Source organism: Micromys minutus (genome assembly GCF_963924665.1).
Source record: "Micromys minutus genome assembly, chromosome: 15".
Taxonomy (NCBI): domain Eukaryota; kingdom Metazoa; phylum Chordata; class Mammalia; order Rodentia; family Muridae; genus Micromys; species Micromys minutus.
The window spans coordinates 52,724,811-52,752,758 of record NC_137984.1 but is presented as its reverse complement, the minus strand read 5'-3'; the positions used below and the strand labels follow the sequence as shown (position 1 = coordinate 52,752,758).

The following is a 27,948-nucleotide window of genomic DNA, read 5'->3' as shown; positions in this document are numbered from 1 at the left end:
GCAATTCAGAAACCATTTTATTCTCAAAGCACATTCATTAACCAATTTCGAATGAAATCCATATGCTAGCCAACTACAGGTTCAAAGATGATTACAATAGGTCAAAACTTAAAAATGAGTAGAAATAAAATACCATGGAGTACTTAATTATATATTTGTAACTTAAAAGAAAATCGGCAAATGTCTGTCCTGTGTTCTGCAAAAGTGGGGACTATCCACCAAGGGTCCATGTTCTTTACTGTAGTACAGACAGGATCCTCCAAGCACTTCCTGCTTTCAGTATAAACTCTAATCACTGAGTGGAGAGACATTACACTTGGTAAGTGCAATGTCTGTGTTTTACCATCCAGAAATTTAGGGAAAACATTACAGAAGCAGATATGGAAAAGAGATTTCTTAATGCCATTAACAATTAATTTAAATTTTAATAGAATACTAGTCATATTTTAAAAGTCCCTAGTCTATACCACATAAAGCTCAGGGAACATGAAGGAAGAGGAATGTAAAGGCTGTAAGAGTCAGAAGTTCAGGAGGTGTGGATAAACTGACATCTTCTGGGTACAACAGGACCCTGACACAGACAGCAGCTGAGGTCACCTCCACAGGATCAAACCAGTCACCACTCCAGCTTGCAGTGGGCAGGATCTCACAAGCCGCCACCTCGCTGAGAAGCTAGTGACAGTTGACAGTTGATGGCTTCAGGGATGGAGATGTCTGTTTTCTGGAGGAGCAAGGTCCTTGCAGATGAACCACCTCCAGTGGATGGTCTCACACCCATGAGCATATTGGCAGCACAAACCGGATTATTTAAAACAAACACACAAAAGAACATGAAGTTGGGAGGAAGGATAAGGTGTGGACCTGGGGGAAGTTGGGAGGTGTGGGGGCACACAATCAAAATACATTTATACATGTAGGAAATTCTCCAAGAATTAATAAAAACCATTCTATCAGAAAACTTCCTAGCCTCAACCCTAAAGACTTAGAGAAGCATTTTTCTTCAGTTTAAATCACAAGGCCATTTGGGTTTCCTAGTAGGCAGGAGAGCTAGCAAACAAGAGAAAGATTACAGAGCTTTAAGGCACGTTCGTGGCCAAGCTCTTCCGCGTTTGAGAAAGATTTCTGAACCATTATCTGAAAACAAACTTTAAGATCACAGTTTGTTTAGCTTATAAGCTGAAAATCCCATTGGGCATCTCAAAAGTTCAACAATTAGTGCAAAGAGAGGCTTTGACATTAAGTCATTCCCTGGTACAACCAGTGCTCAGGGGCTGTGAGATCATGTGCAGTTTCCTTCCTTTCTTTCTGAAGGCTAGCACATATAAAAATAGATTGAAATTAGGTTTAAATCGCATATATTATAAGCTTTATTTTAACTGCAAAAATATTTTAGCCACATTTAAGAGAAAATAAACTTACTGAGACTACAAACTGCATATGTCTAGAAGCCAGATGTAAGAATACTGATTATTTTCCTAGTAAGTGGATACAAGCCCCAAACTTCCAACAGTCACTTTGTAGCAATGAACAGACAGAAGATGCTGCTCTTCTGTGGAGAATCCACATCCTCTCCACACCCCTCCATCTGGTAAGGCTTTGGTGCAGGTCACTTCCAGAACGCCTGTTATTTATCTTTCTTTTTTGCCCCTTTCTTCTCTTCCTCTGTCTGCTTTTCTATGTCTCTCCTCCCTTCTGTGCCTGTTGCTCCTCTCTGACTTTCCCTCTGCGGACTCTCAATGATCTGATAGTCCTCGAGGAGAGTGTGTCCCGTCTGCTTGGCAGTTTTCTTCACCATGGCTTTGATACCAATGTTGTCGATATTGTAGGCAGTGACCCCAACATTGATAGCTGAGTCCACTGCGTTGTGTGTAGCTTCTCCTGCGTTGTGCCCATACCTTTGGAAAGGTGAACATGTAATGATGACATTAGAACACACAGTATTTCTAGAGAACATTCTTCTGAAATCGGTAGTGCATATATCATATGATAGCTGGGCTATTTCTTGAAAGTAAAACTGAAGCCTGGGTTTCAATTTAGTGAAAATACAGGAGAGGTAAAGCCACAGCTACAAAGCTGCTTCTCCCTCTTAGCAAGAACTGTGGATGAAGATTAAAGACTAGCTTGAATACTAATAAGATGATGAAAAAAACTAAATATAAGTTAAAACAAACATTGTTACTCATTTGTTTAAATCTCTGTTTCTTGAAGTAATTGCAGGACACAGAACTCCCAGCATCACAAATGCTCCTAACCTACAAACATCTGGTTTGTCTTAAGCAGAGACACTGTGAGATTCTCCTGGTCCCTCGAGCCACTACCACCTCGCTGGCCATCTTACAGTCTTTAAACCCAGGAAGTACACAGAAGCCTTGGCCCTCCACTCTGCCCTGTGTCCAGACCGACATGGCTGCTGCCTCACGGCCTTGGGCCGTCACTGCTACCTTCTAGGTATCTAACCTGTTTGGATGGTCTGGGCCCATGCCTCCACTTGAGTGACAGTTAATTCTGTGTTAACTGCCCTTTCTTCCTCCACAGCGTACCATTCTCTCTATACGATTGACCGTGTTAATGACAGCTGCTTGTATCTTTATCTCACCAAAATATAAACCGCACTGCAGAGGAAAATCTTTGTTCACAAATATACCCTATGCTTCTGAGTGTCTGGCACCCAGACAGTATTTAATGGACGAGTGGTACAATCACTATGGTCTTTTCTCCCTGCCCCCTCTCTTCCCTTTCCTCCTGTCCCCAGCCCTCCTTCCTGCTTAGCCTGAGAGCTTGCTCAGCCTCTTGCCTTCCACTGCTAAGATCACATGCAGATAACACTCCTCTCCGTGTGCACAGTCACTGTGCAGACACCTGCACACCCATGCTCACCACCACTGTGCAGCAGTCAAGTGCTCACCACTGGATGAATGGAGAAAGGAGACTGACTGGAAAAAGAAAGCTGATGGTGATACACACCAGCCAGCTTCTGCGGAATGCAGAAGTGAAACGATATTAGAAGGAAGTAGGCAGCCATCAGTGAGAGAAGCTAGTCTCACAGAGACCACTGCTGAACGCTTCTCTCACACATGGACTCTGAGAACAACACGCAGAGTCTATCAGGGACGTGGAAGAGGAAAAGGCAGGCTGTAAGAACAACATAGGGCTGTGTTATGTGCATGCATGGAAATGTCATAACTAAATTTACTGCTATGCACAATTAATATACACCAATAAAATACATAGCAAAATACATGAAAATTATAAAAGCACACTTATTATTGACAATGATAATAAGTCTTTAACACTGTGTCTCCAAAAGAATAAACCTGAACTATACAGGACATCACAATGCCCTCTGCACTGCTCACCTTGTCCTGGTGACAGGCTTTTACAGCTCTTCAGACCTTCACGAGCCTGTCTGTGCAACAAACAACAGCCAAAGCCAAGGTCCAAATTCCCTACACAGGACTTCTCACAGGGTGTGTGTGTGTGTGTGTGTGTGTGTGTGTGTGTGTGTGTGTGTATACACTGTGAGTGTGACAGGGTCAGAGGAATACTTGCAGGACTCAGTTCTCCTCTTCTGTCATGCAGCACCGAGCTGACAGGCTTGACACTGAGCGCCAGTCCTGGACATAACGCGAGCACAGATCTGCTTAGGCCTCAAGGACTATCTCCAGCTGACTCAGGCTTCCCAACCCCTGCACTCTAAGTTCGAAGCACTCTTCTGTCCTCAGCACAGGACTGGTAATCACAGCCACCAGAACCACATCAGTCACATCCTATCTTAGCAGCATCCTGGAATGGAGACTTTCTTGCTAGGTACATGATATGGCGGCCAAGGGAGCATAAATTAAATCACTTTAAGAACAATCACTCATAGTCACAAGTCCAACGCTGAACAACTCTGCTTTCTTTATTCACTCTGGATATCCTTGGAGAACAGAATAAAGTTAACACAGCACCACGGGAGTGAGTTCACTCAGACCTTGTTAAAATACCTTGTTCATCGCCCAGTCTCCTCCCTAACAACGTACACATATTTGAGAAAATATAACAAGCACCTTCACTTTCTGTACTAAGAAATGGTAATCATAATTTACTCCAAATTTGCTTTCAGCTCTCTGGCTAAAACCTGCAGCCACGTTGATCTGTCGAGTTTCTTTGATTTGAAGGCACACCCCACACTGAGAGAACAAAACAATTTAGGTTGGAAATTAAATTTAGTACTATGTATGCCCAAAGCAATCTAAAGTATGGCAGATTAATGGTGGCAGGCGTCAGTCCAGAGCGCTGAGGTTGTGCAGACAGCCCTTCAAGGACAGAGGGGCACAGCGCTCTGCCCTGGCCGTGGAACATGGGACTGGTGTACATCACAGCTCTGCCACTCAACTAGAGATGGAGACTCTAACAAGTTTCTAACTTTTATGTTTCTGTTTCCTTGTCTATGAAACTGAAACAAATGTTCAATGTATATAATACATGAGAAACCCTGAACACAGTACTAATATGTAAGAATAAAGTCAAACAGTAGCACTATTCATACATTTTTTGCATGTGCACATTCCGTGCATGTCTGTGTTCACATGTGTGTGAAGGTCTAAAGCTGACATGGTCCTTGACCACTTTCCCCTGACTGACTGAGGCAGACGTTCTCACTGAACACAGACATCTGAGATGCCATCTCACTGGCCGGCTGCCCTGGCAGCCCTCCCTCCCTCCCTTACTAACGTGCTAGTCTGGGCTGACCTTAGTGTGGGGGTCTCAACTCTAGCTCTCAGGCGTGTAAGGCAGGAGCTTTACACACTGAGCCTCACTGCAGCCCTACTGGTCGCTCTTCATAATGCATACTGAGATCCAAGCTAACTAAGGAAATAACTTGGGTCCCACTAGATTTTGTTTTCTTAAAATCCAGATTTCCTAACTCAGACAGAAGGAAGGAAGAGAGCATGACCAAAAGTATAATCCATACATGTGGAATGTTACTAAAATCCCCACTATTTTGTACAATATACACTGAGTAAAGTTCAAACAAAGAAAACACCCCCAAAATGGTACTTTAAATTCGTTCTTTAATAACACTACCAAAGTATTTATTTCTCAAAAGTAAGTGGAGATAGGTGTATGGTGCCACTTTGGCCTGGTTTAAACTTTACTCTGTGTTCGCTGGTGACTCAGTAGACTTGTTGCTCTCACTGACTCGACTCCACAGCTCCACTCCACAACTGCCTGAGTGGCTTCCCCTTTCATGGTTCCTCTAAAGCAGCTAGCCTATCTCCCCACGAACCTTCATAAGGTCGTAAGCCCTCTTTCCTCTCCTCTTTGGATGTCTGCCCTGCCCTGTGCCACCTTCTAGCCGAGACCCCACTGACTATGGGGTCTCCTCCATGGGCCTTCAGTAAAATGCCTTTGACTTCCTGTGCTTCATTGTGCTGGGCCTATTGTGTCACCAGCACACAAGCAATCTCACCTTCCAGTCAAGACACTGGACACAGACCTAAGGAGCCTCCTGGGACAAAGGCACCTAGCTAGGAAGATGGGCTCAGGCTTTATGTCACCTGCCAAGGGGATGAGGTCTGAGCGACCAGTGGAGCACACTCAGGTTACCTCTCTCCAGAGACCTCAAAGCCAAGGTAGAAAGAAATCATACCACCAACTATCAGCTAAGCTGTACACAGCCATTTCTGTCCTGTCTACTTAATGTATCAAATAGAAGACAACCGTCTCTAGCCAATCTAGATGAGCAATGGGAATCACAGCTTAGCCGTGGCACACTGAGGAGCTGAAAAGGGGCCTCCAACCCAGTCAAGCCTTTTTTCTCCTTCAAGCAGAGACTATTAGCAAAATTATGTAGTTAAAAATTATACATGTTCTTTTATTAATGAACATTTATAACAATTAGCATAAATCAAAGCCACGGGAGTTCAATCAGTCTACTAAAAATGCTCCCTATTTAGAAAACAGTGAATGGGAAAAAAAATAAGTTTATCTGAACCTTAACTAAAAGAAAGCACCTAAGTCTCAGCTGTGTAGACTGAGCTGTTGACACTGGAGACTTATTCTCAAAGTGAAGCTGTACTCACTTGTATCTGACAGTCTGTACAGTTTCTGCAGACACGTTGTTAACGATGCATTTGGCTGCACATTCCAATCCATGCCAGACAGTTGAGAATCCTGTAAACATAGTTAAAAGTCAGCCTCACATAAAGAACAAGCCTGCCTGATTTTCACAGGTAGCTCAGTGCCCACCCAGAAACACAACAGAACAAAAGAAGGAGATGAACCCTTTTGTTACCTTGAACACTACTCGCTGCCACAACCATGGCGCCATCCAGGGCAGATTTCCCGTCTTTGTCTCTCTTCAAAGACTCTGGAACGAGCTTGCTTCCATGCTTCTTGACGTGTGGAGCGAGTTCTTTGCCAACACAATTTGCTACTGTGCAGACACCATCAACTAACACAGCCAGAGAGAAAAGACTCAGAGAAATTGGTCCCTTGATTTCTGCACCTGCACTGAACAAGGTTCTCAACTGGCCATCCACAACTGCCTTTGTGCATGGTGTTACTGTGTCGGTTAGGTGAACCGTGGCTGACCCTAAAGTGATTTGAAGTTCTGTTTGTGGTGTCTACAGAGACCCTGCCCCTCAGGCAGAGTTCAGTTTGAAAGAAAACCATCCACATTATTTCTTCTGATTCAAAGAAGACTTTAGTGTCAAAAAATAATGTTAGTTGATTTAATGGAACTCCACTAAAGATCTATATAACTACAGAAAAGCAAATTTTAGTGATTCTAAAGAGTCACCCGGAAGATAACAGACTCACCGTGTGGCTGGGTTACAAGTTTAATCACGGGGAGTGGGACCCCTCAGTCCTCCTCCTTCACTGCGAGACTGAGCTATTCATGCCAACATTTAGCCTGATGGGATTAGCAGAGAGGTTCTAGCTCAGCCTCGAGGACGCACGGGCACTTACCCAGGAGCTGACTGACTTTTGCAGCTCCTCCAGTTGCCTGCTTTGCTATGTAGAGGCCCCTGGTGACAGCTGGGCTCACTTCCACTGGTTTTTCCTCTGGCTGGATGCGCTCTCTGAGTTTAGAAGCACCTTTCTGAATTGCTTTGCCAGTAAATTCAGCACCTTTGACTAAACCCCAGCTCACCCAGGAAGCACCTTTTAAAAAGGGAAGTTCAAAATTATAGAGATTAGGGTTAATTGTCTTTAACTCCTTTAATTACATCATCAGAAAACAAAGGAGTTCAGTAGTAGATCCTAAATGGGCGACGGACATGCCAGCTGCACACCTACAGCTTCCTTGAGTAAATATTTCACAAGCAAAAAACCAGTACCTGCAGAGGCCAGAAGGGAACAGAAGATTCCTGGGACTGAAGTTATAGGTGGTTGTGAGCCACTATGAGGAGGCTGGGAACTGAACCTAGGTCTTGTGCCAAGTGGCCAGTGGTCTTAACACTAAGTCATTCGTGGGGCCTGAACAAAGCCCTTTCTAACTGAATTTATCTTTACTTAGGCCACACATCTCTCCAGAGCAGTTTTCTGCATAGCTCTGAGCTGCATCACAGTGTGCAGGAATCGATTAGCAGGTCGTGGTATTGGATTCTAAAGTGGGGTCACTAAGGCAGCATCTGGCTGGGGGAATGAGGCACTCTTGTCTTTTCCACCTTAGCTTAGGCAATACTTTCCTTGTGAAATCCTGAGAAAGACAATTCAAGCCAGAAAGCAAAGAACCTGTTTTTTAAGAAGAGGGAGAACTGTCCCTTGCATTAGACTAAACATTAATTGGGCAGGGATCCTGGTCTTCTCTCCATCCTACACTCAGCTTCCTGGAGCTCAGAACCATTCAGTGGGCTACACCTAATGACAACAGTGTGAGCACACTGGAAGAGACGGGAGCAGCCTGGATCACAGCTGTCTCGGGCAGGCACAGGCACACCCTGGCTTTGCTAATGCTTTCTGCACCTGAACTACAAAAGTCATTGTCACAGAGACATGAAGATGTCAGGGCCTCATGTAGGAGGAAAAAGAGGTTTTCAGCCAGTAGGCATGTGAGAAAGGAGCTGGAGAAATATGGAGAAACATGAGGAATCCCCTCCTACTCTTCTTCAGATAGTTTGCAGCAACATCTCTTTCCTAAGTAGCTCCAGAACGAAAGCTCTTTAATACTTACGGGAGATCCCCAGCAGTAGACATCACAAGGTCACACGAAAGTCACAGCTATCCATTCCAAGTAGCAACCATCCCATGGCAGGCACTAACTGATTAGAAACTGTCTTCTTTTTATCTCACTCAGCCCCATCTCAATCTCTAACCCAAAGACCACACAGGAATCAGTGCAGGCAGAGGAGCAGCTACCACCCAGTGAGGTGACTCCAGTAAGAACAAAAGCTGGAGGATATTCATCCTAAACATAGTGTGCGTTGGGGCTGGAGGGACTAGGCAGTTAAACAAGTGCTGCTCTTCTAAAAGATCTGAATGTTTCCCAGCACCCATGCTGGGCAGCTTAAGACCACTGTAGCTCCAGATCTGATGCCCTCTTGTGGCCTCTAAGGATACTGCACTCACATGAACATACACACACACACACACACACACACACACACACACACACACACACACACAAACACTATACACACACAGTGAGGGGGAGGAGAGAGGGAGGGGGAGGGAAAAAGAGAGAACACACAAATAAATGAAATAAAAATAAATCTTTTTTAAAAGTGTGTGTGTGTAATTCCTGACTTAGAGATTGAAAAGTTTGAAAGAAATGTTACGCCTGAATTTGAAGAACAGAGAAATCACCAAATAAAAGGCAATGAAACAAGTGAGCCTATATTTAGGATTATAAGAAACTCTGAGAAACAAAACAAAAAGAAAAACTCCTTTGTGTGGCAGGAAAGTTAATCCGCCTCTAAGGATGAACAGTGAGCTATTCATTGTCTCGGGAGGTGCCTCAGATGCTGCTGTATAAATACTGCAAAGGTGCGGATGATAAGGACAAGTGGGTGAGGACCCATCCTGAGGACCACTTCCAGGTTCAGTCAACACCGGAAGAAGCAAGGCAGTCTCCTGGGCCCTCAATGAAGGATTGGTCTTGCTCACAAAAGCTCCTCCCTCACAACCCAGTTGCTGCTCAAAGACTCACCTTCTAATTTTGTGACTTTGGGGATTGACACTTCAACTTGGGGATCTTAGAGAACAAAAGAGCACTGGAGGGAGGGAGAGAAGGGATGAGAACTCACGGGACAGAATCAGAATTTATGCTCACAGCTGATAGCTGAGAAACCCTGGAAGAACACACACAGCATGTGTGACTTTCTCAGAAGCCCAGTTCTTCCACATGCCAGTATTTCTAAGTCAGTTATTTAAAACATAACTCTACACGTGATGCCATTACTGGTTCAAGGCCCAACACTGTGGTTGGCAGACGACAGCTCTGGGTACCTGACAGGATGTTGTGGGCCACTTTCTCACTCCATTCAGGCACTTCTTTCCGTTTTTCTTCTGAACTCGGTTCACAAGGCACAATGTGGCTCAGATTAACTTCTTCACTTGAAGAATCTTTAGTCTAAACAGTAAATATGGTTCAAAATGTAAAGGTTAGTGAAGTACAAAGGTAAGAAACTGAAATAATTTTATGGTAAAATATCAACAAACACTAGCTGAAGTTAGTGAAAAAAAAAAATCCACCTTGTCAATAAAAAAAAAAGCAAAACCAGAATTGCCACAAAACTAAACAGGATCAGCTCCTCAGAATAAGAACCCCTGAGCAGAGCTAAGTCCAACACTGTCTACCAAACCAATTCAACAGGAAATGGAACAGGATTGGCTCAGGTTGGCTCTGAGTAGAGATAATTTTAACACTGCATCTACCGAGTCAACTCAAGCTCACTGTACTCCCTCCCAGCTACGGGCCGGTCACAGAGTTCACCCCTCAGAGTCGCATGTATACGGTACTGTCAGATTAGCAGATTAAAGGGCTCAGTCAGTAAAGAAGGATGTGCGTGAGTAAACTGGTTTGACAGAAGAAAAAGTCCGATTTGAATATACACAGGGAGCCGCCGTCCCGCTGAAATGGAAACAGCGGTGCTGCACTAGACAACTGCCTGGACTGTGGCAAACACCCGAAGCCAAAGTAATCCATTCTAAGAACATAAACCTCAAAGTGTTATAACTGAAAAATCAAAGGTTTTCTGTGCCCAACAGATGACAAGGAACATGACTTAAAATACAGAGATAAACAGAGGTCTGTGGATTCACATGCTAAGAACAAACTCTTCTCTACGGGACAAAAGCTTCCTGTCAGTAACTCCAGGGATAATCTGGGTGTAACATCTGCATCTATAGGGACAATGTCTCTCACATATAACAGCGTGGAGACTGAGAAGATAAAGACTAATAACCCAATAGTAAAAGAGGGAGGAAAACAGACAGCACAGAGTACCAGCCTCATCCAAGTCAAGACGAATGTGAACTACACTATTGTAGACACAAAAGTCAAAGCGCTGAGCACCCAGTGCCCAGGCCACGCGGAAATGAGTGTGGAGTTCCTAACCGCGTGGGATCCAGGGGACGCCTGGTCACAGACAGTGCTCAGTCCTGAAGACAGCAGGGACATCAGGACTGAGGTTTCTCATATGCATAAGTATACGGAGAGAGATCAACAAGGAGAGAACGCTTCACAGGAACAAAACTAGAATGACTTTTTCTTCTTCACAGTTTTAGACAGGCCATTCTTTCTTATTTATTGGAGAATGGAGTACAGACCCAGAGCAAGCTCTCAGCCAACAATCAAAGAGAACATTAAAAAAATAAAATAAAAAAGTATGTGGTCCATACTGTAAAAATAAGTCTCCTGAAAATTTGAAGAAGAGTCCATCCCCAAATACAAGGTCTCCCTCAAAGCAGTGTGAACACAATGTGTGGCTGTGATCTGTTTGTGCCACGCTCTAGTGGTGTAAGGCCATCAGCCTCGGGCACACTTCCCACTGCTCTTTAACTTGCCTTTTTCCCGCGCTTTCCTTTATGGCGTGTGTCCTTGCTGCCTTGGTCTATGGAAGACCCTGAAGAACTTGAGTGCCTCACATCAGTGCCAGAAGCTTCCTTCGGTGGTTCAGAGTGACCTGTTCTCCCAGGGATTTGGAATTCATCATCTTCTTCTCTATTCCAGTTGGCCTAGAGCATAAAGAAGTAAGCTTGGCTCAGCCAGCCTCTGCAGGACATTCCTCAAGGCATGCTGTTCCATGTATTCATGACACATGTTCAAATACCAGTGTGTCTGACTTCATGGATAGCTACTGTTGCCATGTTGTGTGTGTGTGTGTGTGTGTGTATGTGTGTGTGTGTGCACGCGCGCGCGTGCATGTGTTTCCACAGCCGTAAGAACTGATGCCATGGAATACATATGGCAGTCACACTACGTCTTGCTTCTTGGTCCTCACCGTTATTTGAGAGGGTCCCATGCTTCTGTCTGTCCAGGTGTACTTTGGGTTCATGGAGATTTCCCTCCCTCAGCCTCCCAGGCCCAGCAGACTGTGCTCAGGTTACAGAGCCCAGTGCTGCTGTATGCAGCCTGAGCAGGTTCTGGGAGCCCAAGACCCTGCTTTCTTATTTAAACTACTGTTCACTTCCTTACCAAACCTTAAAAGTCTTGAGAGTTCTTTGGGTCACACAAATGGTGGACAGTGAGTTCTAACGGAAAGGTATAAAAGACAATCATCAGCAGTCTTTCGTGTAAGTTAGCTTTAAATCTGAGAAGACACAGCAAGAGGAGAATGTGTTCAAAGGCAGGTGTACTGGCTGGTTTTGAGTCAACTTGACACAAGCTGGAGTTATCACAGAGAAAGGAGCCTCAGTTGAGGAAATGCCTCCATGAGATCCAGCTGTAAGGCATTTTCTCAACTAGTGATCAAGGGGGGAGGGCCCAGCCCACTGTGGGTGGTGCCATCCCTGGGCTGGTAGACCTGGGTTCTATAAGAAAGCAAGCTGAGCAAGCCAGAGGAAGCAAGCCAGTAAGTGACATCCCTCCATGGCCTCTGCATCAGCTCCTGCTTCCTGACCTGCTTGGGTCTCAGTCCTGACTTCCTCTGGTGATGAACAGCAATGTGGAAGTGTGAGCTGAATAGACCCTTTCCTCCCCACCTTGCTTCTTGGTCATGGTGTTTGTGCAGGAATAGAAACCCAGATGAAGGCAGCAAGGAATAAAAGAAAGCATGCATAACTACATTGTTGGAAGGCAGGCACCAAGTGTCTGCAATTAATGCCACAGGCACCATGGCGTCGCATACTCTGTTGAGTGAGCCAACACTTCTAGTTCACAACTGACATTTTAGAACAGCACAGAGCCCAAAACTAAAATAGAACGAAAGAGTGAGACTAAGTAGAGCAGCATCCTGCAACCCTGGGGTCTACTGGGCTTCTTTCCTGAGACCTGACAGTGAAGACCCACAGAGCTAAGGGCAAAGGTGCTCTGTACTAAGTCAGTGAGCACCTGCAAGTTACTGTGGGAGCACGGTGGTTTCTCCTGTCTGCCTCACGGTATTTAAACCCTCCTAGGAGAAAAATCTCTGGGCACAGGTATACGGTGTTTTAGAACTACATTAGCTGAGGCTGGAGATGGAACAGGACCAGCTGCCTCACACTGCTGCCATGCTCCCCCAGCCTGATGGACTGCACCCACTGCCTGTGAGCCAAAATAAACCTTTTCTTCCATGAAATGCGTTTGTAAGGTGTTTTGTTACAGCAACAAGAAACTAACATAGCAAGTAAGCATGGCACTGGGATGTGATGTGCCCGGATCCACTCAACCATGTCCCAACCTCCACTGCTTCCTAAGGACATATAAGGCAGGGCCATACTGCACTGAGGTTATGTTATGATTACACTAATTACGTATTAACCCAGTATGTACACAGAAACACCTACATACAATCACATAGCTGTGACAATCCTTATATCTGCCTGTCCTTGCTCTTGTCACCCGGCCATTTAACAGTTGGCCTGGTTGATAAAGGAGTCCGTGCTGGTGACCGAAGGAGAACATTGGCTACAAGTAGCTATCAATTCTCTCAATGTCCTTTAAAAAAAAAAAGGAAACTTGTTCACACTCACTTAGCCCAACTTTTTGGCAGACAGAAACTCAGACAAGGGTAAACAGGCTAAGTAAGGAGTGTTTACAGGTTGATTTCCATGGTTTGCTTATGAAGTACCTCCAGAGGCTCCAGTGCTGAAGGCTTGTCAGTCTCCCGTGGATGGGTCCTGTCATGGGGATTTGCGTGTGAGGGTGCTGACATAAGGCAGTGGAGTCATGTGCTGACCGACATGGAACTGAGTGCACTATTGAGACCTGGGTAGAAACTGGAAGGCAGGCCTGACTCAAGAAGGCCTCTAGGTGTGCGTTTGAAAGGAGAATCTGGTCTCTGGCTTCTTTCTGTCCCTGTCTCTCTCTGTCCCCCTCTACCTACGTCACAGCTGACATGAGGTGAATTGTGTCCCTCTGCCATGACATCCCTGCTACAGATCTAAAGTATGGACCAGTGGTATGGACAAAAACTCCTTGGAAACATGAACCCAATTACCTAACTAACGCTTCCTCTTGTGGTGACAAAAAAACTAACATTCACAATGAGCACATGTGGCTTTTTATTTGGCCTTTGTTCTCTACGAGATTAAAGGTCATTCTGTCCACCAAAGTCTCTCCTAAAAATAGCATTCATGCATGTAAAAGATCCAAACCTACTAAAGCAGAATTATCTTCAACATTTTATACCTTAAGCCAACCTCACTGTAAACGGGTCAAACAGGTGTCCTTTACTAGGTGTGGCCACCTGATGGTTCCGTTCACACCACTGTCCTGTGGGATGGACATTCTCACTGACCCCAGGTGTTCTTGAGAAAATTATAGGCAGAGCAGGTCAGTAACAGCTGAGGTTAGCAGCTGCCACACAGGAAATTCACCTGCAGCACCTACGATCTGAACAAGCAATGGCAGTCAATTCTCATCAGCACATCATGAAGAAAGTCTCCACAGAGCTCACTGTGGGAAAGCAGTGGCCCTCACAGCGAAGTTGGTTTTCCCTAGGAATTCAGGTTACCTGGAGCCGAAGGTCAGACATCTGTCTCAACAGATCTTCAAACAGCTCTCTGTCATCTTCTGGGAGCTCAGATGAGAGGACAACCCCTACGAAGCAGCCGGCCGCTTGTAACATGGTGTCTGGAAACATGTAGGCTCCCACTGTGCACTTCAGAACTGGTGACCTATCAGGGACTAGGGGGTATAACCAGTCACACACCTGCAGAAGTCAGATGAACACAGGAATCAGTAAACGGATCTCCATGAAATTGTCATGTAAAAGCAAATTTGATGCAAGCTAAAGGTTTTTACAGACTATCAACAGCTCCGATTTACATAAACCATCCTCTATCCTCATCTTCCTGCATTAGAAACCATTGCAAATGCTCCACTGACAACAGTCTTACGGCTGGTGGCCTTAAGTGGTCCTGAGTTTGACATACGCTTTAAGTAAAAGATGGTTAACATAAAATGGGGCTGATTATTCTAACTAGATACCTTTTATTTTCTAGCATAAGATTGGACAATCTTCATTTAATCCTCACAGCATTCTATCAAACTGATTAGCAGTTTTTACTTTTAAATGGTAGATAAAACTATAAAATTATATATAGTAACAGGACAACCAGTAGTATTTTGATGAATGTACATATATTAATTAGAATGTTTAAAGCAAGTTACACATATTTTCTTTTCAGAAACCCATTATTTCTTCATAGTGAAGACCCAAAAGCACAGTTGGCCGTTCCTAACTGAGTGTCCACCGATTAACCCTTTATCTGCCCTCCGTCTCAGCCTCAGTAACCATTGCTTCACCCTATGCCTTTAGACCGTGTGGCTACTTGACTGTGTCGGGCTACTTCCCTTCACAGAATGACCCCTGGTTGCATTTGTGGTACTAGGTGTCCCACCATATACACAGGCCACATCTTCTTTATCCACTCATCCCAATGAACAACTAGGTAATTTCCATTGTGAAAATGGTGAACCAGTCATTTTATCACAACCGGTCACGTCAGCTCCTCAGTACTGACCACTAGAAAGTGTAATTTGCACCTGACATACAGTGATTATTTAATTAGGTTTTGCTTTTGCTAATGCCCAGAGAACAGGATGTGTCAGACACAGAGAAGAATGTTGTGTGTCACTAATTGTGACATTAAAGCCAAACGATACTGTGGTGCCACCTGGGGAGGTCAGTTTGTCCCAACACTAGGACGTAAGCTCATATCCTGGGTATCTAAATCAGAATTCCTAAATGTATTCATTTTTCGTATATTATACCCCTATAGTAACTGAACTATAACCTTCCCAACCTTAGAACACTGTCTACCATGAATAAACCTGAGCGATCAGTCTACTGAAACAAGCGACACTCAGACACATCACCCCTTTCTGAGCAGCAGGTAAATGTGCAGGCAACAGCAGTCAGGCTCCTGGTAAGGGCCTGACAAGCACTGTCAAATTCTTTTTGAATTGACGGGTTTTCTTCTCTATCTCAGAAGCCATTCGGGTAGATTAGAATAAAGCTAACTACAATGTTTTATACAGTATAAGTGCTGCCAGGAACAAACCAAACCCAAAAGCCCAGAGGCTAATTAATTAATTAATAGGTATTAGAAAATCTGTCTATTGAAAATAACCTTACTCCCGTGTCCTAAATATGTTAATAAAGATTTTTCGAGCATGTCTAATAGAAAGCTGGGTTGTTACTGCTATTGTGGTGTTTTGTTTAGGATAAATAGGTTCGGCAGACATGAGTTAACTCCTTATCAGAACAGTGCTGCAAATAGTATTTGAGTGATAACCGATTGAACGTGGGGTGCAAGTCTATTTTTTATTTAGAACCCAAACAAGATATGTAACAGGTCAAAAGCCAAATTAAATAAACTAAGACAAGACAAACTGCTGGTGGAGCCAAAGCAAAATCCACAGCTGAGATCTGGCAGCCAAGGGCCATCTTTTTGGTGCCCAATTCCTGCTCTTCCAGATTCAGGGACCCAGTGTCCTAGAGCCCATGACTAAGCAGCACTGTTACCAGGCTGGCAGAAACCCTGTGCTCTCCCCACACCTCAGTCACGAGCCCTGCAAGACTTCGTCCTTAAGATAACCACGTCAGTCAGTTCTTGTCCACCAATGAATCTTTCAGCTAAGCCCAAGAATCTGGTTTCCACACCTCTGATAAGCTTCCAACTGTTGTTACATGACTTTCAAGTTGGCGTCCATAAGAATCAGGGCAAAGTAGCATTAGGAGGATTGCAGAAGGCAATGTCTAGCTAAATTACCATAGCTGAGACTGGGTATAGGTAACTGCTTTCTGAAGCACAAATCCATTAAATGTACTCTGTGACCCAGTTTCAAAAGCCCATTTCTCTGCACCCATGGCCAACCTCATCACACCACACTGTTGCTGGTCTGTACCCTAAGAAGACCCCACGGAACCCAACACACATCTCTACTTTAAATTAGTCCTTACTCTTGGACCAACCACATCTACAACTCAGTCCTCTAGGCAAGGGCTTCTGAACCTTGGCCTGACTGAGGTTTAGAGACAGAAAATTTTCTTCTCAATGGGGCTGTACCCTGTAGTCATTTAGCAGTTTATCTGACCACTCTATCTAATACACCAGTAACAACCATTCTCAGCTGTTGTACTGGCTGGGTTTATATCAACTTGACAAGGCTAGAGTCATCAGAGAGAAAGGAGCCTCAGCTGAGGAAATGCCTCCATGAGATCCAGCTGTAAGGCATTTTTTTCAATTAGTGATCACTGGGCAAGGGCCTAGCTCATGGCCAGTGATGACATTCACAGCCTGGTGGTCCTGGGTTCTATAAGAAAGGAAGCTAAGCACGCCATGGGAAGCAAGTCAGTAGCAGCACCCCCCCATGGCCTCGGCATCAGCTCCTGCCTCCAGGTTCCTGCCCTGTTTGAGTTCCTGTTCTCACTCCTAATGGCAGACTGTGATCTGGAAGTGTAACCCAAATAAACCCATTTCTCCCCATCCTCCATTTTGCCATGGTGTTCGGTCATAGTTATAAAAACCTTGATTAGACAGCTGTGATGAAAACAGTCAGACACTGTCACATGATCTCTCAAGGGGCAAAACTGCCCTTGGCTGAGTGTGTCCGGGCCAGGTCAGAACTTCAGGTGGGTCTTGATAACATTTGTGGATATTCAGTTACATATTCAAATGTTTCTCATAAATTCCCTTAGAAATTTAAGTAACTACATTTCTTCTTCAGATAAAAAAAGAAAAAAAAAAAGTTCTCTTTGGTCCTAAAATCAATCACAAATAAAATCAAACCAGATTTTCTGTAGTAAGAATTCTGGAACTTCAGGACTATGTTTTTGTTTTAACCCAGGTGTGGGGATACGGGTTTCTTTGATGCAGCTGAGGATGATTTACCTCTTGCTCTAGCTGCAGATAGTCAGTGTGATGTCTGGACTTCTGGGAACTTTTCAGAGGGCACTGAATGCTGGAGCTCTGAGGGGTGGGGGAGGTGCTTAGCAGTCCCTGGGGGGCTGGCTAAGGTGTGTTAATAGTGCTCAAAGAATAAACAAGTACAAAGAGATCAGATCTCTATCTCTCTCCTCTTTCTCTCCTATCTAGTGAGGGGTGAGCCAGAAGACATAAAGGGTAGGGAAAGAACTCACAGAGTAGCAAAGACCAGCTACAATTTTCTATCATTAAAAACATAATAAACACCAGCAAACAAACACAGATGAGTTCAGAACTCAATAAAATCGTTATATGACCAAATGAAAATGAAATAGTTCACCCATTTTTTTCAGCTTATGCTCAAATGTTGTTTCCAGGAGCTTACCTGGAGAAATCCAGGAGGGCGGTTCAGAACTGTATCCAGAGAATTATCCAAGAACCTCACGATCCGCAGGTACCCAGGATATGAGGGAGCACTAACCTCTCCCGCAGGGTTTACGAAAAAGATCTGCACTCCGTTTGGTATCAGGATCAGCTCATCTGCATCGAGCCCCAAGGTCTCAAGAGGGGGTGGCTGGGAATGGTTCCTATAGAAGTCTTCTCCGACGGATGAAAACTCCCCAGAATCTGTTCCATAGGAAACGGTGTAGTGGCCCTCAGCAGCCTGTGGGGTGTAGGCTGGTGGCGCTTCGGCAGGGCAGCTGGGCGATGGTGAGGGCAGAGCAGAAGGCGCAGCATCTGGTCCGGCACCTGTAGCTGAGGGGCCTCCATCTGCTCCATCATGCTGGGGAGCTGAACTCACTGACTCGGGCTCTGAGGACTTCTTGCACGTGTCTTTAGGAGGGAACTCTGGGTATAACTTGGGCACATCCTGAAGATCATTCCGTAGAGAAGTGCCAAGGCCCTTCTCCAGGATCTCTAGCCTGGTGCGGACGTTCTGAAGCGTTTCCTTCATTTTCTGCTGCATCTGTCTGGCGGACTCCCACGCTGAACCTGTGTGCCCAGGCTCCCCTGCCGCGATGCTGATGCCCCTAAGCAGGTGCCCCATTCCTTGCTTGTAATAGTTCTTTGCGTCCTCCTTCTGCCCCAACTCATCTGTGTTCAGTCCTTTATTAACAAACATAAAGGCCTTCTCGTATGCTTCCTTGATGATCTTGACTTCAGCAGGCTCTCCATTTTCTGGTTCTCTCTCCATCTCTGCAAGACAAGAAACATCACCTGCGCTTACCTGCTTAGCTCTCTGTGTACTCAGCTCTCTTTCCAATGAGAATATATTTCAAGGACGGGGACCACTCTTATCTTTTCCTGTTCACTACTGCATTCCCAATTCTTCAAAGGAAGCACCCAATAAATACTTGGCGAGCTGATGAATGTTATTGGTAATCGTAAAGAGGACTGGAGAGGTGGATCAGCTCCAAACTCCAGAGGACCTGTTCTTGACTGATAACCCTAGCGCTGGGGAGGTGGATCTCTAACAGGCTGGGATTCTACCTCCTGAGCTCCAGAACAGTTACAGACCGGTCTCAAACCAAACCACAGGGTGACTCCTGAGGAATACCGCCACCTACAGATAACCTCTGGCCTCCAATGCATGCATACACCATAAGGAAAACAACAACAACAGAATATCCATAAGATAAAGATATGCATGTGTCCAAAAGACTATACACACCACCGGAAAAAAACAAATACAACTTTTAGAAATTATACATAAAATAGCCGGGGAGGTGAACTCCACAGAGGGATAAAGAGTTTAAAAAGTTATTGAAAATGTCTAGAATGGAGAGTAATTAAATAAAGGAATGAACAACAGGAAATAATAAAATTAGGACGTTTTCTAGAAGGCCCAATGTGAATTCTAGAATGCTCTGAGATGCAGAACAGAGAAAAATGGCGGACAGAAGAGTAGCGGGACTAACTCACGGAGCACAGGTAGATCCAAAAACAGAAGCACAAACTCCCAGGTATAACTGTCTGGCAGAGTCTGGAGAGCAGGCTGCAGCCGGCAGACCTCAGGGCAGTCCCTTGCACACTTCGGGTTTCCTATGGTCTCACTTGGTGAGTGGACCCGGAAGCCGGAGGTGGAACCCCTGGGTAGTTACAGGGACACAGCTAGATTGGAAGATAACTCAGAAAGCATTCAGGAAACAAACACTGACAGCGTCTGGTGTGTTCCTAAGCTTTAGGAAAGACTTATACAATCCTGGCAGGATTCAGGGTTTAATTAGCAAAAATGAAAAGTCAAGACAATTAGTAACTCCAGGGAAAATAGATGCCAAACAAAATCAAGAAAGTAATCGGGAACATCCTGCTTCTGTTTTATTTTAGTGCGATATTTAAAATAATGAATCTTGGTGTTAGCACAAAGACCCACTAAACCATCCTGCAAAAGATAAGAACACAGATGGAAAGTTTGTGTCTGAGGATGAAGGAGACAAAAACCTCTCTTTACAAGTCCACTGCAGTGAGAGGACTGCACAGTAAAATGTAACAGTGTTAGTATACTGAGGTAGGAAACACCAAGAACTGGGTCAGAAAATGGATCCAAAGCTGCCTTGGAGGGAAGGGAGACAGGCTGGCTTACGAAGCCATTTAATTCTTTATGGCTATGGCGGAGCTGAATTACTTACTTTACAAAATAAACAAAAGCTCTGCAGCCGTCTTGTCCTGAAAGATTACACTGTGAGCCACACAATTAAGTTTTATTTTCCAGGAACCACTGACAAAGTAAAATGAAGTAGGTGAAACTTCAATGACAGCTTTTATCTAGTACAGCATACCATTATTCTGACTTGTAGCCAGCATAATAATTTGTAGAACAGTTTGCTTTTTTGTGTGTCTTACAAAGAGAGCCTACACTGTACGTAAAGAATATGTCACACTCAATTGCCACATGCTCCCCTGTTGGTCACTGTGGACTCCTTACAGCTTCTCAGGACAGAAAAAAAATCAAGGGACAGAGAGTTTCTGTAAGTCTCTACACAATGAAGGTACCAGATTTTAGTGGTCAGACTTCCTAGAACTGAAAAACAGGCCAATAGATGGCCCTCCACACAGCAACTTTACCATAGTGGACAAAACAGGCTGAGCCCCAGTTCAGGATCTACCATATACAGTGGCAATGTAAAAGCTGCATTTGCCCTACCCTGGGGTCACTACTGACACACTTCATCTGCCCAACCTGGGGTCACTACTGACACACTTTATTTGCCCTACCCTGGAGTCACTATTGACACACTTTATTTCCCCTACCCTGGGGTCACTACTGATACACTTCATCTGCCCAACCTGGGGTCACTACTGACACACTTTATTTTCCCTACCCTGAGGTCACTATTGACACACTTTATTTGCCCTACCCTGGGGTCACTACTGACATACTTTATTTCCCCTACCCTAGGGTCACTACTGACACACTTTATTTCCCCTACCCTGGAGTCACTACTGACACACTTTATTTCCCCTACCCTGGATTCACTACTGACACACTTTATTTACCCTACTCTGGGGTCACTACTGACACACTTTATTTATCCTACTCTGGGGTCACTACTGACACACTTTATTTACCCTACTCTGGGGTCACTACCGACACACTTTATTTCCCCTACTCTGGGGTCACTACTGACACACTTTATTTATCCTACTCTGGGGTCACTACTGACACACTTTATTTACCCTACTCTGGGGTCACTACTGACACACTTTATTTCCCCTACCCTGGGGTCACTACTGACACACTTTATTTGCCCTACCCTGGGGTCACTACTGACACACTTTATTTCCCCTACCCTGGGGTCACTACTGACACACTTGCCCTGGAGTTCTAGTCTGCTGTGTCATCATAATGTCTCATGCTTCCACGGATCGCAATCCCTTTTCTGCTCTCAGAAGCCACAGGACAAACGTTCCATACTTCATTTCCCTTGGGGCACGAGAAGGCATGCACTCAGAAGTGTGCAACCTTTGATAGTGTCATCTGTACACTGCTGGGCTGTATGTGGTTTCTGGGCAGCAGGCTGGACTCCTGTGCTTAGAACAAACAGTGACCCAAGCAGTACCCAGGCATCTCTGTAAGAAAAGCTGTTTACTGTCTCTCATGGAAAGTCTTTGGAGTGACAATTTGAAGTACTACATAAACAGGCTTTCACTCGTGTTTAAAAGTCTAATCACTAAAACCTGCTCTAGACAGCAGTGGTGAACTTTAAACATTATCTATCAATCGATAGATCTATCATGCGTGTGTACACAGATCTCTGCTCGTGAAATGTTGGCAGACGTGCCGCAGGGCCTGGTAGTTCAGAGGAGAACTGGGTTCGAGTCCTGGTCTTTCACCTGGTCTGAATCGGGGTCTTTTGCTGTTTTTTTTTTTTTTTTTGTCTGTTTTATTTTCCTGTTTGATATACAAGGTTAGCTTCTGGGGAGTCTCCCATCTCTGCCTCCCAACTCCCAATATGAGGGCAGAGATTACAGCTTTATACTGGATTGGGGGAAATTTGAACTCAGGTCCTCGGGGTTACCTTTTAAAATTTTCTAACAAAAGATTTGAGAAACACCTACTTTAAACACAAGTTATGTATGTGGTTCACTCTGTAGCAGAAGAAGCAAACATTCTGATTAAGAATGCTTTGGAAACTCAGTTCTATTCCACAACAGAGAAATAAGCAAATAATTGTACTTCAGGGAAACAGCCAGTAATAGGAGTTCTGATGCCAGCATGCCCTGCTTGTTACAAAAAGGGGGAATGGGAAGGGTTTGTATTCCGATTATATACTGACAAGTTAACATTTATAGGGTACAAAGTGATAGTAAGGTCCGATTTTTTAACTATTCTAATTTTTAATATCTTTCATTATTTTAAATTATGCATATGTGGGGAGGAGTATGTGCACCTGAATGTAGGGACCCAGTGAATCTGGAATTAGAGGCAGTCGTGGTCCTGATTTGGGTGCTCTACAAGTGCAGTACCTGTTAACTGTTGAGTCATCTTTCCAGCCCCATTATTCTGATTTTTTTCGAAAATGAAGTATAGGCCGATGAAATAAAGCTAATTAATTGCCTTACTCGTCACCCGCTCATCTCTCGCTGACGAGTACAGTATTCCATGATTAGCTATACTGAGCAGACTGTACTAAGCTCCAAAAGCTACATCCCTGGGTAGAGAACATGGGGAACTGATCATCAGGGTTTTTTTTTTAAGGTTTCTGTTCAACTCCCGTACCATCCCACCAATGCTCACTCGCTAGGGAACTGTGTTTCAGATAGCACTGCGCACCGCACCGCTCTGGGCAATAAACCACATTCCACACACAACAGAGGTTTCCTGTTTCGAACAACGCAATTAAGACCACCAGGAAGGCCCACGAACCAAGACCATTTTCCCTCAGAACTGGGAGCACTCTTCTACTGCCGCATTACTCACTTAATTGCTTCTGTAAAAATTTGAACAGCTACTAAATTCTTAGATCTCCGAGGGTCATTTCACCGATTAAAAAACCGTTACGTTTATAATACAACAAAGCAAACCTCGAGGATACCACGGGCATGGGGGAATAACGGAACCAGCCGTACACTAGACAAACCACGCACATTCCCAGAGCAAACTTTTCCAGACCTGAAGTTAGGCCTCAGGGGTCCTGTGCGATGCTGGAAGCCAGTAAACACGTATTCCAATTACCAAACGCCCGCGCCATCCATCGACAGTGCTGTGGCCCCGGGCTTTCAGCTGCCAAACGTTGGGCAGTAGAGGAGCAAGCAAGCCCTGGGTTTGGGAGGGAATCGTGGAGGACACGGGGATGGAAGGATCCGAACCAGGGATTCTGGGGACCAGGAATAGGAGGACTCAAACTGGGGACACGCGAGGATCAGGGATAGGTACACGCACACCAAGGACGTCCGGGGGCTCAGGACTGAAGGACCAGCGCCCAGGGTGGGGGTGGGGGATGAGTCGGGACCAAGGCTGGGAAGACCCGAACCAGGGATGCACAGGTTCCTGAGGCAGGAGGATTAGGACCTGAGCGCCGCTCCCCCGGGCCAGAGCTGCGGGAGGTGAAGAGTAGGCGAAGGCTCCTTCAGTACTTCAGCTGGACTTCTGGAAACTTCTTTGGCAGAAGGGCTCCCAGTAAGATGCCGCCCGGGCCTGGGCCGCAGCCCCCACCCCCGTTGTGCGTCCCGGGGTGGGCCCGGCTCACAAAGCCCCGCGTGACGCCCTCTGGGTCCGGCCCCGCCCACGCGTCACCACACCGGCGCGGAGCTGAGCTTCTGCCCACTCTGACCTTCCAAAGGCTCGCGAAGGTCCGCTCGGAGCCCGAGAGCCCACGGAGAGCACGCAGCCACAGGCCCGAGAGACACTCTCCGGCCTCAGCCAGCCCAGGCCACGTCGGACCGCGCCTGCGCACTCCGTACCGGCTGCCCTGGGGCCGCCGAAGGGACTCACGGTGCCACAGCAATGACAGCTTCCGGCCGCCAGGAGGAGACCTGGGTCGGGCACTGAGAACGGGGGTTGACTGGACGGGGACCTTACCTTACCTGTGTAAAGTGTTAAATCTGTGACTTAAAAACAAAACTAACAAAACCCCCACAAGGCTGGGGACTGGAGAGATGGCTCGGCAGTGAAGAAGAGGTCATGATTTTTTGTCTCTGTGATACATGAAGAACACACCACAACAATTTATAAATGCAACCAATTGAAAGTGAATAAAAGATTTGAGTAGATCCTTTTTCAGATGAGATATACAGTCCACCAGAAAGCATATCAAAAGATGGTTTCTATCATACGAGTCTTCATGCTAACTCAATCAAAATGAGGTGTGAGTTCTGTCTTATTAGAATGGCTGTAATCAAAGCATAAACAATAAACAATTTGGCAGGTTGTATTTCAGTCCTCCGGAATTACTGCTGGGAATGTTAAGTAAACAAAAAGAGCCCAGCAAATCTACCCCTAGTTAGAATCGTTCATAAAAATATCTATTTATCTTGATTTAAATAATTCAGTCGTTGTAAAAATTCCTTTCACTCTCTTGACACCACGTGTGATCACCTGATCTTGGTAGGGGATGATCTATGTTAGGTTGGATGTGTGAGGTGTCTTAATGGATGTGGGGTGACCCAGCCCACTGTGGGCAGCACCAGTTTCTAGAAGGAGGCCCTGAAAGAATGGAGAAATTGCACTGGGCAAAAGCGATCAGCCAAGCATGCATGGTTGGATTCTCTCTGCTCTTGACTGTAGGCGTGATATATCTAGATGTTTGGTTTCCTGCTTGACTTTCTCATAATACTGGATTGGTGACCTGAATCGAACCTCTTGCCTCCCTAATCACAGCAAGAAATGAAACAATCACACACTCCATTTATTTATTTATTTATTTATTTATTTATTTATTTATTTATTTATTTATTTATTTATTTATAAAGTGAACCAGACAGGATTTTATAAGGTCATCCTGTATTAACTCTTTAAACTGCTTCCAAATCATATGCTCCAAATCACTTTACAGTCCCATATCCACCGTGTGTGTGTGTGTGTGTTAGGCAATAAATCTGTCCATTTCTTCAGCCAATATAATTAAGCCACTTGACTATAAAAATACTCTACCAACTTATTATACCTATTCACACACTCAATTTCTAGGAAAAACTTTAAAATGGCTTTACAAAGATTGACAATTTGGAGCAGTTGTGACCTAATATTTTCAGCAGACAATGTTCAAATGACTGTCTTCATCCTTTAGTGGAATCTAGATCACACACACACACACACACACACACACACACACACAGCCATCCTCATCCCTAACCTAATTTCAGCAACAGGTAGGAGAGGTAGAGGGAAAGATTCTGGGGAGGAAATTCTTCTCAAGTGTTGGCCAAGAAACCTGCCCTTGGCTCTAACAGTCTGGGGTAGTTTCCGTTTCAGAAATGGAATTAGATAAGGAGACAGTGGGAAGAAAAAAGGAGGGAGAGAAAGAAAAACTAGATTCAAATGCCCAAAACTTGGATGTTCTTATTGGGCTTTAGATATTTTAAAGGGATGTTTCTTCATTTGCTGCATACTATTAGGAAATTTGTAGAGACTTAAATTTAAAACAATACCTGTTATTTTTCCTCTGGGGCTTTACAGAGCTACAAACGAGAAGACCCCAGTCCCCTACACTTAATTGCTTCAATGAGCACTGTGTGTAGTATGTAAGACTGGGGTAAAAGTTTCATCTAGGCGTTTTATCCTTACAACTTTGGTCACTTTCTAGCTCTGACAAGTGTTACCTTTCTATTCTAAATGCTCATCATTGTATGTATTACTTGACTTCCAGTGACAGTTCGTACTTTGCACAGGCTACTTCTAAGCCAGGCCCTCAATGTGCTCTGTGGTTATATGTGTTTTGGTAAAATCCAAGGCTCTTACCAGTTAAAACTCTGCATTTTGTCGTCCTCACTGTCAAAATGAATGTAGGGCTCAGAAGATGGGACAAGAAAAGTTGGATATATATTTAGTCTTTGTTTTGTGAGATGTATTTATGTTTGTGATGGCTTCTGTATACAACCAAATGTAGCTAGCTAGGTGGTGAAACTGACTTCCAGGGCGTTCTCACTACCAGCTGCTGGCCCAGCTGACATAAATGAGGACATTGTCCAGGGGCCACATTGCTCTTTCATTATATTTCATCTTATAGGTCAAATATTCCTCATTCAAAATGCATGAGAGCAGAAATATCTCAGACGTCATATATTTTAAAATTCAGAATATTTTTACAGACATGATGAGGTTTTATGGAGATTATGAGACCTGAATTTCAACAGACTTAATTTATGTTTCATATATAATTTATACACACAGGCTTAGGGTAATTTTATGCGGTTTTAGTGAGTTTACATCTTGACTGTCACCTATGAAATTAAATGAGGAATTTGGCACCATGGCATTACGAACTTTCCAGTCTTGGAACATTCCAGCCTCCCAAGTTAGGAATGACCAACCTGCAAAACATTCAGCACTGTGTGGGTGTGGCAGAAACAGGAATTAAACTCCTTAGACCAAAATATAGTCTATAAAGTTAGTCCAGCCTCTGGGCTCAGACAAAAATATAAGCAAAGGCCCTGTTTGCTTGCTTGTTTTCCATCAGCAGTCTGCCAATCCCTCTGTCAGCAGTCCTCGGATTTTATAAGAGAGGAGATGGCTAAGTGGGTAAGAGCATCTGCTGAAGAAACATGCAGGGATGAGCCTTTACACCAGCATCGATGTGAAAGGCCTGTCTTGTCCACACCTTCACTGTAACTGCGGGGCTAAGTTGCATGGCTTGCTGGCACAGGTTCACTCCAGGCTCAGTGAGAGAGCCTGTCTCAACACTAAGGAGATGAATGGGAGAGCAGGACACGGAGTGGCTTCCTCCTGCCTCTGCAATCACAACCCACAAACTCACACACACCAAGCAATGAAAATCAGTGCAGAATTGCCCATATTAAATTATGACAATTTAAAAGGCTGAAACAATGTCTCCTAGATTTCATTTCCCGTGAGCTGGAGAGACGGCTGTGTTCGAGAGCGCTGGCTGCTCTTGCAGAGGACCCAGGTTCAGTTCCCAGCACCCACACAGCAGCTCATAACCATCTCTCCAGTTCCAGTGCATCTGACGCCTTCTTCCGTAGTTACTGCACACGTGAGGTACATGTACACACATATATGCAGACAAAACACTAGTACACACACACAAAAAATATATCCTTTCATTTTTTATTTCAGGCTTTTTCATGCTCAAATAAAGTGGCTCCCTCTGACAAGAAGTTGAAAGCCCCAAAAGTTTGCATTGTGGATTCTAGGCCCACAGCAAGTCCCTGCCAGAGTCAAGATTTCCACTCCTTTCAGACCTGTTATTTGTCTCTGCAATGAAGATTGTATGTTTAGCATGAATGGTTTTCATACATCATCCTTGAATTCAGTCCAAACAGTGTGCTATAAGGTTCGTTGACAGGAACTATGGCCAGTTTGTAGTTAGTATGAGCCATGGATAAACCTAACATCTTTGATTTTCAAACCATGATGTGTCTGGGTGTTCTTTATTCCAAGAGGTAATGTGTTTTATGAAAATCAGAAAGATCTTAATAAAGTAATTTTGCTACGGTAGAGGAGGTTAGCTTTAAAAACAGGTATGTTTAACGCCATGGGGTATCACAGGGACCAGTATTTGAGTCTTAGCATTCTTGCCTACTTCCAGTTTGAACTTAGGCAACCCATTTACTAAGCTCAAAGCTCCAGTTCCTGATTTATAATATGGGGATAGCAGTGATCTCTTCATAGGCTTATGCTCAGGGTTAAGTGAGATCTTTTGTGCAAAGCTCTGGCTCTCGGGGGAAGGAAAAAGCTGCTGAGCTGCAGAAGCAGACCCTGGAGCCTGGTGCCCGCACTGGAACTCGTAATCTTTGTGTCTGACTGTGGGCCAGTTTGCTTTA

At 44.7% G+C, this 27,948-nt stretch overlaps 1 protein-coding gene across 1 annotated transcript; it reads right to left on the bottom strand.

The window, feature by feature from the left end:
- On the bottom strand, nt 1–23,881 carry SPART (spartin). The gene is made up of 9 exons (XM_080929219.1): nt 23,781–23,881; nt 17,891–18,702; nt 14,088–14,285; nt 10,999–11,169; nt 9,439–9,562; nt 6,958–7,152; nt 6,281–6,439; nt 6,069–6,159; nt 1–1,895 (listed from the first exon to the last, which is right to left on the bottom strand). The coding sequence occupies exons 2-9, from the start codon at nt 18,698–18,700 to the stop codon at nt 1,625–1,627; spliced, it is 2,019 nt and encodes a 672-aa protein (XP_080785345.1). The 5' UTR covers nt 18,701–18,702; nt 23,781–23,881; the 3' UTR covers nt 1–1,624.
- Nucleotides 23,882–27,948: the final 4,067 nt, after the last annotated feature.